The sequence below is a fragment of the Taudactylus pleione genome, unplaced genomic scaffold (assembly GCF_031769625.1).
Source record: "Taudactylus pleione unplaced genomic scaffold, aTauple2 ptg000421l, whole genome shotgun sequence".
NCBI classification, from domain to species: Eukaryota; Metazoa; Chordata; class Amphibia; order Anura; family Myobatrachidae; genus Taudactylus; species Taudactylus pleione.
In genome coordinates, this window is record NW_028284823.1 from 2678430 (window position 1) to 2699696 (window position 21267).

Genomic DNA, 21267 nt, shown 5'->3' on the forward strand with positions numbered 1-21267 from the left:
ATGCACAGTACGACTGTCACGCCTGCGTAATGCGGCTTTCACGCAAGCGCAATGGCTAACAATCACTCAAATTGTGAAACTATCGACATTGCGTGTGGATCTGAATCATGCCGAATGCCGGGAATTGTGAGTCCTTGGGGTGAGGGTGGAGCCAACATTACACATTTCTCTGAGAGACATGTCATTTTATCCCCACGCTCTCTCCATTGACTCGCGATTTGCAGGATTATATCCAAGGGGGACACCCTCATGATCTAACCTGCTTGGCTCTACTGCCACCACAAGTTAGCAGCATCTCTCTTCCAGGCATCTCCCAGAGGAGAGACTGCAGATGGTGAGGGGTTTTCTGGGGGTGGGGTCTGTCCTTACTATGCTGAGGGACAAACAGTAATTTCTACTCTGAAAAACAATATTTTTTGCACCAGCTGATCTAGCATATTTTAATTATCATTAATTTAAGCCATGAATGAGCAATAATGGAGCATCATCTTAGGAAGGATGAAAAGGAACCTTTTGTTTAATGAAAGGGTGGTTCTAAACCGCTTGGTGCAGCATTCTCAGTGTTGCACAAAACACCATTCTCACATTAGGTATACTTCTAGTTTGTTGAGATATCTCTCCAGAGAAGAGTGTACAGTACAAGTGCATCCTGATGTGAGCTAGACAGACGTTCTATGTGGAGTTCTGGAAAGCCAGGATGATGTGTGCTCTGATTCTAGTGAGCTTTCTAAATTATGTCATGTGTGCATTAGATCTCTTTAAGTATAAAGTTTAATTCTTGTCAACATTACAAGAATACTGTGTAATAAATGCAATATGTTTGTGTGTTTGTTCGAAACTTAGGGCCTGATTCTAAGTGGTCTGTGTACTTATAATCGTGGACCAGCCGCCATCATTTTGTACCTAACTCGCCAGGGACATTTAAATTTTTAATAAATATATCCCAGCTATGTACTACCGGTAACTCGCAGGGAGAGTGGTTGGGGTAACCGCTGTCCCCGCGAGTTATAGCCCCGGCATTTAGGAGAAGTCTTTCACAGAAGTGAAAGACTTCCCTGGGGGAAGCTGCACTGCACAACTCAATCACTTGTACCTGCTCTAAGTTGAGTATGTTGGCTAAACATCGTGAGATGCGAATGCATTCTGACTAGAGTGCAACTCGGAAACAGCCCTTCAAGCGTTTATAGAGACAACCTGACTTCTAACATGTGTTCTCAATTGCAGTCACCTGATCTGACTTTGTACTGTTGGGCAAAATGAATGAAACATTATCAATGAGATACCTGTGCCAACCTAATTCCTGTTTACCCATGATAAAAAAACATTCAAAAACATTGTAAGTTCCACTTTAACGTTTAGAAATTCTAGGAAAATGCAAAAATGTAAGTAAATCAAAGTAAACCTTTAAAGTATTTGCAATTTTGCAACTGATGATCCATTGCTTGACTGTGTGGGGTAAATATATCCTTTCTTAGTACTGTAGATATAAAGAGATGAATCTGCAAACCCCTTAGTATCAACCAATATACAGTATATTATATTTAAGTGTGTTTTCTGCTACCTTTCTTTTCCTTAATTATTCATCTACTCCATTTGAATACATGATCCTCGCCACGATTATCGCCAACTGCATTGTCCTGGCACTGGAGCAGCACCTTCCTGGAGACGACAAGACACCCATGGCTCGTAGATTGGTAAGTCTCATTATAATGTCCTTCCAAACACTCTGATGTCATGTTTTGGTTCAATATTTAACATCTTATAATGCATGAAAGTATATTCAAGAATAATGTATGCTCTGCCTTAAGTAAAAGAGTTGACGTTATCCCATCTTATAATGCACTTTTATTGTATTCTCTCCTCTTTGAGGTTTATTGATTTTTTTTTTTAAAGTAAAAATGTTAGCAGTTTCATAGAATGGTTATTACTAGTATAGCTCCACGTTATCACAGACATTCATTAAGTCAGCCAGCATTTCATCTCAACCTGTCAACCATGATAGAATCACACATCCCACAGGATGGATTTAGATGATAATCTTTGGCGAGTGCAGCATCAGTTAAAGTATCTCAGCAAGTATGGGACTCCCAGCAGTCTGACAATAGGCGACTTTAAAATAATTATTTTTTACCATCATAACTGTCCACTGCTCTTCCCTATTGATGGTGGCTTTTAAGTAAAATCAAACAATAAAACAATAAAATTGTAAATTTTTAGCAACTAATATACTTACTGGGGGCTGAGTAATAATAAGTAGAAAGAGTAAAAATAGGCTTATTAACAGTTTATTTATTTAACGTTATTTATATAGTGCAAACGGGCGTATCTGTAATGGGTGCAGGGTGCGGTGCAAACGGGCCCCTGGGTCCAGGGGGCCCACACTGCACACCTTGCACCCATACTTTAATACTTACCTCTCCGAAGTCCCACGTTTGCTGGAGAGGCGCTACAGAAATGCTTGGAAAATGGCCACCGCTGCCATTTTCCCGCCATTATGTGCAGTAGGGAAATTGTAGGGAAATGGCTGCCGCGCCATTTCCCGGTGACCTGTGCATGCGCATTACACTCCGGACACAGACTAGTGAGAGGAGGTGGCCCCCGGATGGCCAGCGAACACTCTCTTAAAACACCCCTGAGCGCACAGATACTATGCAGCGCTTTACAGATAATATTTCAGTCATTCACACCAGTTCCTTTCCCGGTAGAGCTTTCAGTCTATAATCCCTATCACATTGACACACATACACACTAGGCTTATCATTTTATTTTTTTTGTTAGAAGCCAGTTAACCTCGTGATGTCATCATGTCTGCCATTTGTGAGGAATGAGGTAGGAGAAAGGATCCGCTCAGCTTCGCCTCGGCGTCCAGCATGACCCGTCCGCCGCATTCTTCAGTCCCTGTAATCTATTCCAGCCACTGTGGTGGACCTCTTACATTTGTCATTCGCCCCCTGCTGGTTGAGTGTCAGACAAGTGACAGTCTGACTGCTGCTGCTGTGACTGACAGCAGTGTGTTGTGTGTGTGAGACACATGATAGTGTTTGCTAAGTGAAATACATAATACACATATTAACCGACAGGTTAAAAGCATAGTCCAGAGATGTTTAATTTTGGTAAGGTGTGGGGTGAGGGGGGAATGGGGGCACCCTGGACTCCATAAGGTCTAGATCCAGACCTGTCCGTACAGATAAAGCTATAGACAGTAATTGAACTCATGACCTCAGTGCTGAGGCAATAATGCTGACCACTACACCAACCATGCTTGGCTCATGGAAAAGCTAACTGCAAACATTCATCTTTACTTTCAGCACCAGTTGGAACTGATATGTTTGTTAAAGCTTGGTGTAGTCATCATTCACTTTTTAGCGCTTATTTCAGTCTTAACATCATACTTGATGACATTTAAATGATGTCCAGTGGGAAATGCCGGTGGGGGTGGTGGGAGGAGCTCATAGCGCTGCACAGTGATTTGCATTATTGTGGCCCCTGCCCCTGCTGCACAGTGTCCTCATCAGGCCCCCAAACCATCCTTTTCACTTGATAAGTGGCAGGAATATGGGAGAATTGCCTACATTCTGGACGTGGGGGAGAACGCTCTGAATTTGGGTGTCTCCTGAACATTCCAGGAGAATAGGCAAGTCTGATTAGTCTCATTACTCTGTGTGTAACATGCCCATGGAAGTGGAAGGATTAAACAGAAGTCCAACAAAATATCTCTATGTAAAACCAACCTGATTTTTACTTTAAAAGAAATTGGCGCTTTTAAAACCGCAACATCACTTTTACAATATCATGCCCTGTTACTTCCCCTATGTATTTAATCTATTTCATAGATTTCCAAAAGCAAGACAGGCGAGTCTTTTAAAGGACAGTCTAGGATGCACTGTACACCGGATCGATATATACAAGCAATTGTATCTTATTGAAAGTGAATCATTGAGTAAAAAAAAAAATTGGCCCCGGGTGTGCGCATCCTAATGAAGGTCAGACATAAAAAAATAAATCATTGATTTTTCTGTCTCCCACTCAATCAAATTTGATCTGGACATCTTTATAATTGGCTAGTGGAGCGTCCCTAGTTTTCTTCTCAGCTGATTTTTATTTCCATTTATAGTACGTCTCTGATCCCGGATTATTACCACAGCATAAATAAGAAATATTACTCCCCCCTCCTCACAACACTGTAGGTTACAGTATATAGAGCTCAGAGGTGATTATAAGGAACTTGATGTGATAGAATTTAGTCGCTCTCAGCCAGCATCTGCAAACAGAAAGGGATTAAACTTCCACATACTGTAGGGATTAAAGGCATCCTATGGTGCAAATAACATGGAGTTTTTTGGGTTTGGGTCTTACAGCCACTTATAAAATCCAAAAGCACAATGCAGCTGCTGTTTTCTTACATCACACATACTTGCGCAAATGCACTTTTGTTTTTAGTAGGAAAACACATGGATTTTCGAGTCAAGACGATAGATGTAGGAGTGCAAGAACTCAAGTCTTGTTCAGTGCAAGGGGAGCATCATTACTGAAATGAGCTGGTAAGGGGCTCTGCATAATGTAGCTTTTTCCAGCCCACAAAAGACAGACCAAGGGTGCTGGAACGCCCACCACACCCATATACATTTAACGGGATAAATGTTTGTCGAAAAACTAATTTATAGATCATCGTAATAAAAACATTTAAACACAGAAATGTGCCACGAATAATTTTCAATGATCCAGAGTTATACGCTATGCTGATATTTTCACAGTTGAGCGATAATCGGCATTTAAGTCGCACTGTGCATGCGTCAAGGTACATTACCGAAGTCGCTCGCAACGATTACTTGTAGTATAATTGAGAGTCAGGGAGCGTTTGGGGAAGGAAATGGGGAGTGGCGGCATAGAACGCAGGTGTGCAGCGACTGTTTCAGGTGTGTGTCACAGCCTGTGACTGCGATCCCGTACGCAAGAAATATGGCTCCGGCGTTCCAATTCCTATGGCCATTCTGCGGTACCGGCTTACTCAGGACAGCAACAATCCAATGATCTGCGACCGATGCTGCGTCTGTGTAGGCAGATGCTTGTAATTTGCAAAGCCAAAGGTGGGCGTCTCAATACATCTCCCGGTGGCTGCGACATTTGCTTATTTTCTTTACAGTGGGACTAAAGGTGCCAGCATGCAGGGGTGCAGAGAGGAGAGGAGCGGGTACTAATTACCAGAGCCCAGGCTGCTGGAGGGGCCGGGGTTTGGCGCCACCCCCCCCTACCTCTTAAAACACAGCAGCCCAGCACACGCTGCTGTGTGCTGGACTGCAGCGGGATACTGCTCACGGCTGCTATTCAGCGGCCGCAGCAGTCTCCTATGCCTGTGGGGGAGGAGCAATCATGCTGATCGCGGACCTCTGTGGCTTTGCACTGGGCTGAGGGACTCACAGTGCCCCCTCCCCACCAATGCACAGTGCCGCTACGAGGCGCTGCAAAAATTGTTTCTGTATTAAAAATCCTAAGGGGATGTGACCACGCCTCTCGTAATTAGGCCACGACCACTTCGTCTGAACTCGACGGCCTCTCTACGACCCTGCCAGCAGGTACTTAATGTCCAGGCATGCTCGCACTAATGGCATCATGACAGGACAGGCTTGCTGGGACCTGTAGTCCCACTGTAAAGAACAATATTATTTTCTATTTTTCACACATTTTCACACATTACCCCCGCACTCATCAGCCATGGGTGTAGGAAAGAGCCTAGGCAATTTTATGGCTGGTTGTTCCTCAGGAGGAGGGATCCCATTTTATTTTTAGGGTCCCCACTCTCCAAGGATAACCAGCCCTGGGCTAACTAGTTTGGGGCTGGTTAATGTGATGGCACGTGGACCCCACGCTGTGTGTCCCCCTGCTATGAAACTGGATGGTTCTGCCTGTGCTTGCTATAGAAAAATAGGTTGGCTCTCACACCGAATCCAGTACCAAAGTAGGCTAATTGGTCCAGGGATGGTTATAGTTTTATTGGGGACGACCACACACCATTTTTTGTTTAATTTTTATTTAAATTTGTAACTATTTATTACTTTTACCCATAAGTAGCACAGCACAGATCATAGTGATCTGTGCAATGCTCCTTTTTGGATGGGTTTGTTGTTATTGTGTTTTAGGTTTTATTTGCTGTCGGTTTTGAACTAAATAATCAAAGCCAACTGCATTTATACCTACAAAATCCAACTGACATTGACGTCGGATTTCAAATGAAGTTGAAACTGACGGATGTTCAATTTGTAGATTTTGCCGCCAGAAATGTCGATGTCAATCAATTTAAAATCAATCTAAAATCGACCTTAAGTAAATCTACCCCTCACCCTTTAAATGGAAGAGGGAGCACAGTGTGACATCACCTGATCTTCCTCCTGCAGTTATTTTATGTAGTGTGGTTTCTTGCAGGAGGAGTAGAGTACTCATACAGCCAGCCAGAGTGCAGGAGGAAGAACAGGTGCTTAGCATGACACTGTGCTCTCTTCATCGTTTAGTGAAAACAGTGACTAGGGAGTGAGGAGCAGCAGCAGATCAGTAACATATAGGGCACAGGAAGGTGTCTCTGCAATCTTATTGGGGATATGAATAAACAATATTGCATTGAGATTTTTTTTGTTTCTTAAAAAGTCAATACCTAATCTATAAGACAGGAGAACGCCATAATATTTTAAAGTCACATAATAGTAGCATAACAATATAATTTATTATGATATACTATACAATAATACTGCAGGTACTATTTCTAATAATTCAATACTGAAAAAAAGGTGAAAACAAAAATTTTTACAGAAAATCTGTACATTCTGAGAATAACAAAAATAAATATGAAACTCAAATAGAATACTAATGGCCTACCTGAAACATGTTTCCTGTGAAAAATGTACAAAAGCTTTCATTAAAAGAACTGTACAGCATAAAAAAGCCTGGCCAGGCAAACTACTTAGTACATACAAAAAAAACAATATGATTATGCTCCTATGAAACACTGTATATAGATTCAGATCAACAATACATTATACAGTATGTGGCCTTTGATTGTGACAGAGCTACAAAGCAGCTGTCATACTGTAACTATTATATATTACAAAATCTCATTACATTTGTTAAATAAATAACGCATGTGAAAATGATAGATCACTATTAATGTTACTACTAATACGTGTCCTACATTAAAAATACATTGATAATGGGGAGATAATCAAAATTAATGTCCACTTTTAACTCATTTTTCTTTACCAAACATTATCCATAAAGCATGTAGCTGAGAGTCAGCTCACCCCCTGATGGACACAATCTGTGTATACAGTAACTCTGCAATATGCTGCAGGGAAAATGAGCCAGAATGAGCTTTCCAGTAATGAGGGCAATGGTATTTCTATGGAGGTGCCCCATAAATGAGAGGTTTTGGGCAACTACCTTAAAAGTTCTCCAAAATCATTTTTGGTGATTTTCAGTGAGTTAAAATTAAATGAGAATGATACTTCATATGTGCAATTCATTCACACGGGTAGCCAATGCCTGTAAGTGTCTCACAACACATTACTCTACTCCAGTGGTTCCCAAACATTTTTGAATAATGGCACCCTAGAGTATCAGCATTGTTTTCAAGGCACCCCTAAGCCAAAAGTTTGTCATATACTGAAAAACACTGCTACTCCAAAATAATACAATATAGGCTTCAATATGCAATCACAAGTGGTGTAAGGATTACTTACTTACTGGTCCCTAGGTATTCCAGCTAATTTTGCATTGATGAATCCTTTAAAACCTATAGTGGTTAATGACAAATTTTAAAAAATAATAATAATAAGTAAGTTGTGCTTATCTGTCATCCTTAGGTTCAGTTATGTGTTGGTGTACAGGTTTGTGCTTCTGTTTATCCACATTTTTACATTACATTGACCATAAATAATTTGATATGATGTTGGTCCACCAAGATGAGGCACCCCTGCAAGCATCCCGAGGCACCCCAGGGTGCCACGGCACAGTTTGAGAACCACTGCTCTACTCTAAAAACTGGTGAATATGAAACTGGCCAATGAGTTATCAGTGCATTGATGCAAAATTAGGAGGCCTGGGGCAACAATAAAGGTTCTGGATCAGGAGAGGCACTAGGACCCAAACAGCTACAGACAAAGGCAATTCTACTTCTTTTTTTAATTGTAAATTTAAGTCAAAGAACTCCACACAAACAATGTAGTTATCCTTTAATTGGTTATCCTCTGAAGTGCCAAAAGTCATGGTATGTAAAGGTAATGGTATGTGGCATCACCATACTGTGGCATCTTGGAAATGCCCACACCTCCATCAGTTGTAATCTGACATCTCATGAGTCTGTTAGAACACCAGTTGGCTGCTCATGGCAAGACAACATTAATTATCGGAGTTCGAATGGGGCATGATAGTGGGTGCCCGACAGATGGGACATTCCATTACTGAAGTTGTGCGGACATTCAACATTCCTCAATCCACAACATTACCACCCACACACAAGATCCTGCACCTACAAATATCAGGGAGCTGTGGGAAGCTATCCAGATGGCATGGGTCAACATCTCTCCAGTGTTCTTCCGCTCACTTGTGGAGTCGATGCCACATCGAGCTGCTGTACTTTGCCAGGCTCGAGGGGGTCCTACACAATACTAGGTATCTATCCCGTGACTTTTCGCACTTCAGTTTATTATGTACTCTATGTTGCCTGGAAGACATCATCCATTGTGCCGTGGCACCACATGACTTTGGCCAATTGGGCACCATTTAAGTTACAGGCCGGGGCATTAGTCGTGCCGCATCCAAGTCATCACTCCCTTGGCAATGTCCACGGTACCCTCGCTACAGCCCTGGCTTTTACCACACTGCATTTTAGGATGGCATGTTTAAAATGCTTTCACATTTAGATAGCATGACATTTATTTTTCATGCATCTTATTTGACTACATTCTATAAATCATACACATAAATCGTTTGTATATTTTTCACAAGAGGATTTTCAAGTCACTAGAATTATAAATGTTTTTTTTTCTTTCAAATATAACTATACATTTCACCTGACTAAATATAGTATGTTACATTTCCAGACAAGCAGCATGGTGAATACAGATGGGGCACTTAATCAATTCAATGAAAGGTTTACACAATTTCCATTTACTTTACCAAAGGTACATCTGTAGCAGCCATGTTAGCCAATATTAGATTTGTATGAATCATTCCATCTGTGTTCCCACATGACTTAGCTGCTGTAAGAGGCTGTATTTTAGTTTAGATTTTTAATGAAGCAACTAGTCAGCCCTGGAAAAGTTTCCAAGTCCATGGTCCAAGTAATGCAGAAATTAATGAGTCCATTAGTCTATATATTAGTGTAATGGGCAGAGCAGTGAGGATGGCTGCTGATCCAGACAAATACCAGTCAACTTCAACCGGCCCAGGTAATTAAGTACACCGCTCCTCAGGACACCCCTGGTCAGTTGGCATAGTGGATCTTACAAGAATTCTTTCTGCACATGCCCAGAACAGGGACCGCACGCATATGCGCCCATGCTAATTTTTGTGATTCTGCCACTTATGCCTGCTTGCACCTTTTTGGTTGGAACTTGGGAATTCTAATATATGGCAAGTACAGTAAGAACGGGGACGAGACGCATATACGCCTTTAGAAGCCGTATTATTGGCTGATGGTAAGTGGCTGGTGCAAATAGCTGCTGCTAATAATGACGGTCGCAGGCAGTAGTGAACCGCTTGTGATTGGATGTTTGTGAATGGTGCCCTGACACTAATTTGTGCATCTGTCGTTCAAGCACTTTTGTGAGTGCGTTTAAGTAATATTTTTTGTGCATCTGTGTACACAAGACTGGGAAATGTTTTTGCTGTAATACAGATGTTTTTGTAGTTTGATAAATATTTACTCATTGGATGATGTGTTAACTCTTCTTAGAAGTCTTCTGAAATACATAAAAAGAAAAACTTGGTAAAATAGTGCCTTACTCTAAATCAATCACATCTGTGAATAAAGCAAGACGTGAAAGACTCCTCCAGTCCAGAGTTCCCTTACCGCACAGGTCCATTAAGCCTCACACAGCAAACAATTAAATAGTTGGGTATCCTTACTTTGAGTTGGTAATAATGAGCCTTTCATACAGTAGGGAGCCTTCATATATTGGGCAAAGGATCTCCCAATTAAAATAGGCAGTAGGATCATAAAGAAAAATGAAAGGAAAGAGTCTAGTGCACTATGGTCCAATAAAACTGGTAATTTTTAATAGTTTGTACTTACACATAAGTAACCCCATTTCCAATCATATCACAAAGAGTACAAATAAATGGTTGGCTTCATAACAGGGCATAGAAGAGCAGAGGCTTGTAATACGAGAACAAGGGTCAGTTCTGAGCTTCTCCAGTATATGCCACACTCTCTCCTTCAGATATTCAATCTCAAACAGGTTGCTCCAATAGTTTCTCCCACACACCAGCTAACGCGTTTCGATATGTATGTACGTTTGTCAAAGGCCAATCGATCGGTAACCACTAGTCCCAATTTTTTCTTTCCTTTAAGTGTTTGACTAGAATTTTAAGAAGAGTTAACATAGAACCAGAAGAGTAAATTTTATTTTCACTTTGTTTTCCTTGACTTGTTTAAATGCCACTTCATTTAGTCTTTAGCTGCAGTGTTTAAAGGAGCTGATTTATTCTCTTTATTTATCAAATTGGTAGTTTAATGCCTAATAGCTAAAACGTCAGCTGCACATAAAGTAAATCACTTACACATCGGGCGCAAATGGGGCATAACTGTCTGCGACATGTGCCTGGCACAAACCAGATGCATATGCTCCAGTATTACTGCCCAGGATACATCCTAAGCTCTGCATATTGCACTGTTTTTTTGGAGTAATGTTTGCCCATTTTGTGACCAAATTTGCATCAGCTCCTAGATGTGTAACCAGGATATTATGTGGCTATAATTGACAGACCAAATGCAAAATGTGCTCCTGATTTCCTCTCTATTTACCAAGTGTAGAGTCACATAAATATTCTAGAAACAGTGTTAAATTCAGGGCCGAGGTGTATGAATGATGCCATCGCTCAGGGTGCAGGGTCCTGAGGGTGGCGCCGTTGCTGCCCCACGCCCCTGCATTTGGCTTGCATGGTGCCTGGAACAGCACCTTGCAGGTGCAGCCGTCAGCCCAGTCTTTGGATGCTTTAGGTATGCACCCTGCATTCATTAAAGCCACTGGGAGCATCCTGAGGACAGGGCAGCGCTGTACTTCCTGGTGCTGATGGTCCCACCCCCTCGACATGACATCATGATGACACGTATTCATGGGGCAGGGCTGGCAGAGGGTGCAGTACCGCCCTGCTCCGGCACCGGTTAGGTTTAATGGGTTTATCCATTATTTTTGTTACCTTTTGCTTTTTTCAAAGAATGTAGTGAATGTAGTCATGCGGAGCATGGTTTTTATTGCACAGTATATCATTCACTGGTAATGACACTGCTTCTTTGCAGAATATGATGAAGTGAGATATATATTAATAACAGTTTTCTTCATTTAATTTTGTTGACTTGTATAAAGTATTCTTTGATTATGGAGTTAAGTCTTCAAATCATGCAGTAGACATACCAATTTTGGAACATGAATATTGTATAATATTGATCTGCTTACAAATAGACATAGAACACTATTTGACAGCAAAGGGTTATTTTCTTTATTAAAATTAAATTAAACATGGAGGACACAGCAACCAATCAAATTCTAGCTATAATTTTACAGAATGTACTAAATTAATGATAGCATGAATCTGATTGGTTGCTATTGGTCCATTTGTCCTCTTTAGAAAGTTTGATAACTTTCCACCATAGTATGCAAGTTTTCTACTCACAGAAAATAGGAATAGATCCTGAGCACTAGTTCCAGCAGGGAGGCAGTTATTAGACCGGCGGACTGAATGCCGCCGGTAAGCAGCCGTCGGTATTTCAATCCCATTCCATTCCAGCATACAGTGGCCAAAATGAAGAGAGTGATAATGTACCAGCATGAAACCTTTAGTCTCCTAGACTGACCTTCTTTGTTAAAAAGAAAAAGAAAAACACTTCCCAGCGCTTTATAGTCAATCACATCAAATAATAATAAAATCAATCAAAGAATGTTATATCAATAGATTATCACAGCAAATAATAATAAAATCAATCAAAGAATGTTATATCAATAGATTATCACAGCAAATAATAATAAAATGCTGCAGACTGTGACAAACTATGTGGAGGTTTGCAAGAAAGAGATATATACCAAAAGCAATCAGTCTGCACTAAACATGTGCAGCTGTGGTAATAGAATAAAAAAACACATATACAAGGAGTCAGAAATCAAAAGCTAAAAAAATATTCTGATTAGGGGTGTGCACTGGCCACTTTTCGTGTTTTGGATCTGGATCTTTCTTCGTGTTTTGGATCTGGATTGGTTTTGACAAAACCACCCTTCCGTGTTTTGGGTTCTGGGTTTTGTGTTTTGGATCTGTATTTTTTTGAAAAAAAGCATAAAAACAGCTAAAATCACAGAATTTGTGGGTTTTTCTGCTCCTATGCTATTATTAACCTCAATAACCTTAATTTCCACTCATTTCCAGTCTATTCTGAACACCTCACACCTCGACACCGCGACACGAGTGGGCGGCACAAACACGTGGCCCATCTAGGAGTGACACTGCAGTGGCAGACAGGATGGTAGTTTGAAAAACTAGGCCGCAAACAGTACATAATGTAAAGAAAAAAAAGAGGTGCAAGATGGAATTGTCCTTGGGCCCTCCCACCCACCCTTACGTTGTATAAACAGGACATGCCCACTTTAACAAACCAATCATTTCAGCGCCAGGGTCTGCCACACGACTGTGGCTGAAATGATTGGTTCGTTTGGGCCCCCACGAAACAAGCTGGCAATTAATCTGTCCCTGCACAAACTGGCTATACGGAGGCAAGATGTCGTCCTCATCCTCCTCATCCACCGATTCCTCACCCTCTTCAGTGTTGTGTACATCCTCATCCTCACAGAGTATTAATTCGTCCCCACTGGAATCCACCACCACAGGTCCCTCTGTACGCTATGGTAGCTGGTCTCCCTGGAAGAGTTGATAATTAATTTTTATGAACATCATCTTCTCCACATTTTGTGGAAGCAACCTCCTACGCCTTTCGCTGACAAGGTTCCCGGCTGCACTAAACACTCTTTCGGAGTACACACTGGAGGGGGGGCAACTCAGGTAAAATAGAGCCAGTTTGTACAGGGGTCTCCAAATTGCCTCTTTTTCCTGCCAGTACATGTACGGACTGTCTGACATGCCTACTTGGATGCTGTCACCGATGTAATCCTTTAACAGACAGACGCACACTTGTCGCTGCTGCAGCTACAGCCCACACAATTCACAAAGACAGAAAAAAAAGAAGAATTTTTTTATTGTTTTGTGGAGCGCACTTTGAGGGTTACACCACTTTTTAACAGACAGACGCACACTTGTCGCTGCTACTTTGATGATGCAGGTGGAATCTAGACGGGATTTGGAACCGGGGACACACTACCTCCATCAATTGTCTAAATCCCACTGCACTAATGGCGGATACCGGACGCACTTCTAACACCAACATAGCAGTCAAGGCCTCAGTTATACGTTTTGCTTCAGGATGACTGCTGTCGTACTTCATCCTCCTCGCTAAGGACTGTTGGAGGGTCAATTGTTTAGTAAAAGTAGTGGTGTTCCTACTTCCTCTCTGGGATGATGAACAACTCCCAGCAGCAGCAACAGCACTAGGAGCAAGTGGTTCTTGATCTTTCCCTATTTTATTTTATCGGAGAAAGTTTGGTCCTCCATTTATGTTATATTGATATATACGTGCGGCTAAGGCGCACACAAACACAGAAAATAATTTTTTATTTTTGTTGGAGACTAGTGCACTTTGTGGGTTACACCACCCTTTAAGAAATGAGCCAGCCGGCCCTTTACTTATGAGACACAGGCGCACGCTTGGCGCTGCTCCTTTGTTGATGCACGTGCAGCCACAGTGCACAAAATTCACAAACACAGAAAATATTTTTTTATTTTGTTTGGAGTGCCATTTGGGAGTTACAGCACCCTTTAACGGACAAGCCAGCCGGCCCTTTACTTATGGGACACAGGCGCACACTTGGCGCTGCTCCTTTGTTGATGCACATGCAGCCACAGTGCACACAATTCACAAACACAGAAAATATTTTTTTATTTGGTTTGGAGTACACTTTGGGGGTTACAGCACCCTTTAACGGACAAGCCAGCCGGCCCTTTACTTATGACACAGGCGCACGCTTGGCACTACTTTGTTGATGCACGTGCGGCTACAGCGCACACAATTCACAAACACAGAAAAAATATTCATTTTTTTTGCACTTGGGGGGAGCACCCCTGATGGACAGAGCACCCCCTGGACAACACTACAGCACCCCTTTAGGACTGGGACACTGCACAGGACTTTGGAGCGGACACAGCCCCTATGGACAACTGACTGCACAACACAGTCCAGCCAGCCCCTATGGACTTTGGACTGGAGGAGTGGACACAGCCCCTATGGACAACAGCAGCACAGCACAGCACAGCACAGCACAACACTACACTGCACTACACTACACTACACAGCCCAGCCAGCCCTAACTCCCACCCTCCCTCTTCACTGTCCACAGCCGAGTGAGAAAATGGCGCCGTCGCGGGTCCCTTATATAGGATCCAAAACCCGCGAGACCCGGAAGGCGGGTTGATGACGTTTTGCCTCGATTTCAGATCCGAGTCAGGCGGGAAAAGTCGAGCCTGACTCAGATCGGCCTCGGATCGGGGGGGCCCAGGGGGGTTCGGATTTCAGAAATTCGAACCCGCTCACCCCTAATTCTGATATTATAAAAACCGCTAATACAAACTACCCACTGTAGCAGTGCTCCCTTATCTTTAAAATAGATGCAGTAAAATACAGTTATGCCAAAATCCTATAACCAGCAAATGGGTTAATATAGGTTATATATTGCATTAAATAAAAATTGATGTAAAGCTGTTGTACTGAAGAAGAAAACAACTTTATACCTTCAGTAAGCTATTAGTGGAATAGAAAACAGCAGGCAGTATATATATTAGTAATCTGGTTTATATAGATCAAGCAGTGAAACTCAGTAGTCAAGTGTCCATTTGAACCCTTAATACATGCTTACAATTATCCAAAATCAAATTGATGTTAAGTGAATCATGTGTTCCACAGTGAGCACTTTTGTCCTGAAACAGTGGAGGTGTTGTTGGAGCAATGAGGAAATCACAACTGAACAATGAGGGGCTGTAGATGGTACTCAGCAGTGCCGTAACTAGGGTCGTGCGAGTCGTGCCATGGCACAGGGCACCGCAGGGCAGGGGGCGCCGTTTGGGCCTGTCAATTTTCCTGTTTATTATCATGCTCACTTGTAGCTTCCTCTTCTTTTAACTCCAGTATCTCCTGGCCTCCCCTATCTCTTCCCTGGCCCTTCCCCATGAGTCCATGGCCCTTTTTCAGGTGCACTATCTTATGTTGCTATTTAAAAAATGTGGGGACGCCAATGCTCTCTCTGGCACAGTGCACCAAAAAAGTCTAGCTACGACTCTGGTACACAGAGAGAGAGCTTTTTTCAGTTGGCAATCCCAACTATTCTGCTGTAGTAGTGAAAAGGTCCTTGGGGCACAGCTGAGCATGCACCTTAAATTGTTCATGTGATCCTCCGGTAAGTAGTATTCAATAGAACTGGCAAGTCATTGGCGCTATGATTACGTGCTGCTGAAGGAGCAATTAGCTGTCTCCAAATATCTCCAAATGTACTGCACACAGACTGCAGATCCACACACAAACAGTGATTAAGCTTCACAAAGGTGAGATACTGCAACTACAGGTATGAGTACGCACCATCGAACATGTTTCGTCACGTGACTTTATCAAAGGCATAGATATTCTGGAGCCACAGAACCTGCTTTATATAGGGATATCACATATGTGCTTCATAATTTTATTAAAATCATTAACAAAATATCTGACTCCCGGATATAAGATGTATATATAAATAAACGTATGTAAATGTAACAATATGAAAATAAGAACTTATATACAATATAACACAAGCTACCGTATAATATATTCATAAAATAAATAAATACATACGTATTTAATAGGAACAGTCCAATTTAGGGAAAACACTTTTTTTTTTTGTATTTATTGCTATAATGTATTAAAATCCTTCAAAAATATAATTGTTTTACAATAATTATAGTGACAATAATATAATGTAATAATTTAAAACTAATTTGGTATATAATAAAATAATATCCACATTTATTAGGTTGACATTCAGTATGTCAACACTGATGTACAGTAATGTCGACATTGTTGTAATGTCAACATTGTTGAAATGTCAACATGTCTAATGATTGTAATTCTATCCCTAACCCTAATGGTAACCCTAATCCTAATGTATCCCTAACTGTAACCCTAATCCTAATGTAACCCTAATTCTAATGTAACCCTAACAGTAAACCTAATCCTAATGTAATGGTAACTCTACTACTAATGTAACCCTAATGTTAACCCTAATCCTAATGTAACCATAGCATTAACCCAGGTATGTAATGATGTTAGTGAACATTTTTCCATTCAATGTTGCCCTGCCAATGGTCATCCTTAGAGCTGGCCTTTGCCACCTATGAGATAGTGGAGGAGAGAGCCAAACCCATAGATCTGACCTGACTCCTACTTCAGTCGCACTCCTCGACAGGTGTCCTCACAAAGCTACCAAGACAAGATAAACACAGACAAAAGAATAGATATGTGCCATTCTCTACTCCATATTTGCCTTAGTACATAGGTTATATCTATGAGAAGTCCTGTTTTAGGCAGATCAGACTGATTTGAGAGCTCTGTCCCACAGCCCTGCTAACAGACATAATTTTAGCGGTGAATGAGAGTCATGCGCACTTAACACAGGTACTGTATGTGCAGCAGTGAATTGGTGTTTGGAGGCGAGAGTGGGGGTGGGGGTGTATATAGAATATCGACATTCAGAATGTCCAACACCATGATGTCCACATGGCCTGAAAGTCGAAACCCATGATGCTGACAGGTTCAGAATGTTAAAATTGATATAATGTCGATGTTGTCAAAATATCAACAGTTGGAATTTAGACACAAGAATTTAGGATTAGGTTTAGGGTTAGCCTGCAATTAGGGTCAGGTTGAAGTTAGGGTTAGGGTTAAGATGTAATTAGGGTTAAGCTGCAATTAGGTTTAGGGTTAGGCTGCAAAAAGTATTAGTCTGCAATTAGGGTTAGGCTGCAATTAGGGTTAGGGCTAGGCTCAAATTAGGATTAGACTGCAATTAGGGTTAGGGCTAGGCTGAAATTAGGATTAGACTGCAATTAGGGTTATGCTGCAATTAGGGTTAGGGCTAGGCTTAAATTTGGATTAGGCTGCAATTAGGGTTAGGCTGCAATTAGGGTTAGGCTGCAATTAGTTTTAGGGTTAGGCTGCAATTAGGATTAGGCTGCAATTTAGGTTAGGGCTAGGCTGCAGTTAGGGTTAGGCTGAAAATACGAGTGTTAACATTCTGACTGTTGACATTAAGAAAGTATCGACATTTTGAACACACCAACATCCTGAATGTCAAGATTGTGTCGATATGATGGTGTTGATATAATGAATGTCAACATTTTATACCACACCCGCCAGGGGCAATTTAGTGCTTCAAAACAATGCACACTCTCCTGGAGGGGTCATTCCCTATTTGTGAAATGACGATTCCCACAGTGAGACATGGCCATGCTGCCATTCACAGCCTGATCTGATTCCAGGAGCTGCAAAGCTAGACAGCATGCTCATCACAAACAAGGGCCTGCTTTTATAAATAACTGTGATATTTAAGAATAATGTATATTAAATGCTATTTCCCTAATGTCCTTTAAACATGTATTTCCTTGAGCAGTGTACACATGATCTGCTGTAATGCACCATTATTTATGTTTATCTCAGTTGCTAGTTACCTCTATTGATACTTTTCTCCCTTGCAGGAAAAAACTGAACCCTATTTTATAGGGATATTTTGTTTTGAAGCTGGAATCAAGATTGTCGCCCTGGGATTGGTGTTTCACAAAGGGTCTTACCTTCGGAATGGCTGGAATGTCATGGACTTTATTGTCGTACTGAGTGGGTGAGTGTCTCCTGCAAAGAGTCTTACTTCTTCTCTATGGCCAGAGCCGGTACATGGCAGGTTTGTGTCCCTTATAAGTACAGCAAATGATGTATAATAGGAAATGTTATATGCCTTTATTTTATCTAGTTTAGCCATCTGGAGATGTATATATTCGTAAATATAATCAAAGTAATTGTACATTATTGTTTCATTATCTGTTAAATGCCAGCCATAAATACACTTCCGTTATTGTAGACACGGCAAATGGGAGAGGATGAAGAGAGAATGTCAGATGGATAAAATAAATCACTACTGTATAAGAAACACACACAAGTACTGAACAGCAGGGGATATTCACTGGGAATAACGTATTTGAAATGTACAGACCTAAGAGAACACTTAATTTGTACTTTATTGATTGTAAAATTATAGACAAATTGTTTTGTCTCTTTTACTCTCTCTGCTAAAGTTTAGTTGTGTTAAAGTTTAAAATTAAACTATCAGTTTAATTCTGCAAAGAGGACTTAAAGGCAAATTCTGCCTAAAAGCAAAACGTTTTTAAATTCCCCACCCCTCTTACCTGATTGGTGTTGGCCTCCTTACTTTGTCCTGGGGTCCTGCCACTGTACAGTATCTAGAAGATGAGCTGATGTGGGAGAAAATGTGTCATTTATCCATTTATTGTGGAATGCACTATAAATTATGTGCTACACTTTAAAAATGTGACTGTGCTAAATGATGTGATTATTATTATGACACCTTGTAGAAATGTGATATGTTCTTCAATATCTACAAGTTTAGTATAGTGTTTTAATCTGGATGTGTTAAGTTTTAGAGCTGTATAATTAATATCTACAGTAGGTTGTATAATAAACTCCATGTTTTTCAAGTTGATGAAAGATTAGTTTGCCTCTGATGTCTCCCCCTCTGGGATTATTTTGAAGTCTAACATTTGACAACCCAATTTTTTTTTAAATGTAAAATCTGGCCATCTAGATCATAATAGCCACCCTACCCATTTTGGGTGCCATCATGCTGAATTGTTATGAAAGAGAAATGGTTGTGTATTGCTCAAACCTGTTACTTGGTATCAAAATGTGGAGTTGACTAGGATCGCAATTGTGTGCTTGTGGCAGTGAGGTAAGGTCGTAGCTGGCTAGAGATGTATGGAGATTGTATCATACCAAGTACTTGGACATGTATTACTGGAAGTGAGCTACATCAATACAGTAACACTGCTGGCTGCAATACACTGTGTCACAATGCACTCATTGCAGACAGTCTGAGGTACAGTAATACTGTACTTGGTACAAAAATATCTTAACTAACAAGGGTTAAAACATATCACATTAAACATATTACTCTTACTTAATATAGCACATTAAATAATGAACAAAACTTGTTTTGTCTGATGCCAGTATAGTATGTTAAATTCCAAAAAGTCTTGTACATAGAGGGTCTGATTCAGAGTTAGGAATAGAGTAAGAAATAGCAAGTAACTGTGCATCTGGACAAACCATGTTGCACTGCAAGGGGCGCAAATACATACTTTGTTTTTTGCATTCGGCTGATTGCTTGGCTTGTCTTGGCCGCCTTTGCACGTAGCCCACAAATGCTGGGCAGGTTTATTGTTACACTGCAATTTAGATTTCAGTTTGGACCCCTCCCAAATCTAAATCTCTGCCCATGTTACATCTGCCTCACCTGCAGTGCAGCATGGCTTTACCAAGATACACAGTTACTTGCTATTTATTTTTCTATTCCCAACTCTTAATCAGGCCCAGAGTCCTTTAGGATAACAGTCCCAAAATAGGGGAAGTATTAGTATTGTTTTTATATGCGGTGTAAAGGGTTGATACGTTTACCCTTTTGTAGAAAAATATGGAGAGAGAGGTGGTCGGCATGTGCACCTGCCAGATCCGAACCATCTATCACCACTGCTGTGCTGTTCGGGACTCGCGTTTCGCCTGTAAACGTATCATCCCTTTGGGAATCTGATTGTGCTCACAATCTTTGCATCATGTCTCATGCTATATACTCTGCATTAGTGACTCTGATAACACAACAGTGTCCTCTATTTTCAATTATCAGTGGCTATTCTAGCAGCTACTAAGCTTGTATGATTATAATATATTCTACTGTTATGTCTTATGCTATTTGCTTACATTAGGTGACCATGGTCATACGGCACCCATGAACTACTATTGTATAACAAGAGAAACTGTTTTAAAGATATGCAGATAATCAGATTCTGTGCCAGATGTTATACTTATGTAACCTATAGGCAATATCACATACTATATATTGTCACCTTGTTGTATGCAGAAAATCAGATCCTGTTTTGAGTGATAGGTGATATTGAGATTGTCACAGATGCACTTGTATACTGGTCTGTTGTTTCTTTGAACAAATATATAGACACATATTTTTTGGTGCTGTGGGCAACTTGTTGCCATGATAAATGTATTTAAATATATGCTTTCAGGATCATACATTCGGTCTTATTCTAATATAGAATGAATAAAAAATATACATATACTGTATATACATGTCCATGATCTTTGACTATCATCCAAAGTCCAATAACGGATGGTCATTATCTTCTAGCATCTGATGATTACCTACACATATACCCTGTAGATTAACATACTTACTACTGTACCTTCAATACTACTACAATCTGGGCAATTTATGCCATAGGTACCTAAATAACTAGGAGGAGAGCCCTGCATGAGAACTTCTGTTCTCAATTTATTATAGTAAAATATTTTCTGCATTTTTTCTTTAAATGTTTTTTGTGCGTATGTCATATGTCTATGTGATTCATAATAGCCCTATCAACATTGGGCATATCTTTCAAGATACCCTCTAGAGATATATAATTTTAAAGGATATAAATAAAAGTTATATTTTAACTAATTAAACTTTACACAAGAGTGCCCCACGAAAAGAGCCTTCTTTCTCTTCTTTCTGTTCATACCCTAAGTCTTAGGTGTTGGGGAGATATATGTAATTCTCCAATGCGTTTCAGCCTTCATAAAAGGATAGTAACTTGTTC

General features: G+C 40.7%; 1 protein-coding gene across 2 annotated transcripts in view; it reads left to right on the forward strand.

Annotated features, from left to right (window-relative positions):
• Positions 1-21267, forward strand: part of CACNA1E (calcium voltage-gated channel subunit alpha1 E) — an 851696-nt gene that overhangs the window by 531747 nt on the left and 298682 nt on the right. The window contains exons 4-5 of one of the 2 annotated variants that reach the window (XM_088447158.1): positions 1589-1694; positions 18088-18227. In XM_088447158.1, coding sequence (XP_088303284.1) covers positions 1589-1694; positions 18088-18227 — 246 coding nt within the window. Of the gene's footprint in view, positions 1-1588; positions 1695-18087; positions 18228-21267 lie in introns of those variants that run through there. The other variant, XM_088447156.1, reaches the window with a different exon arrangement.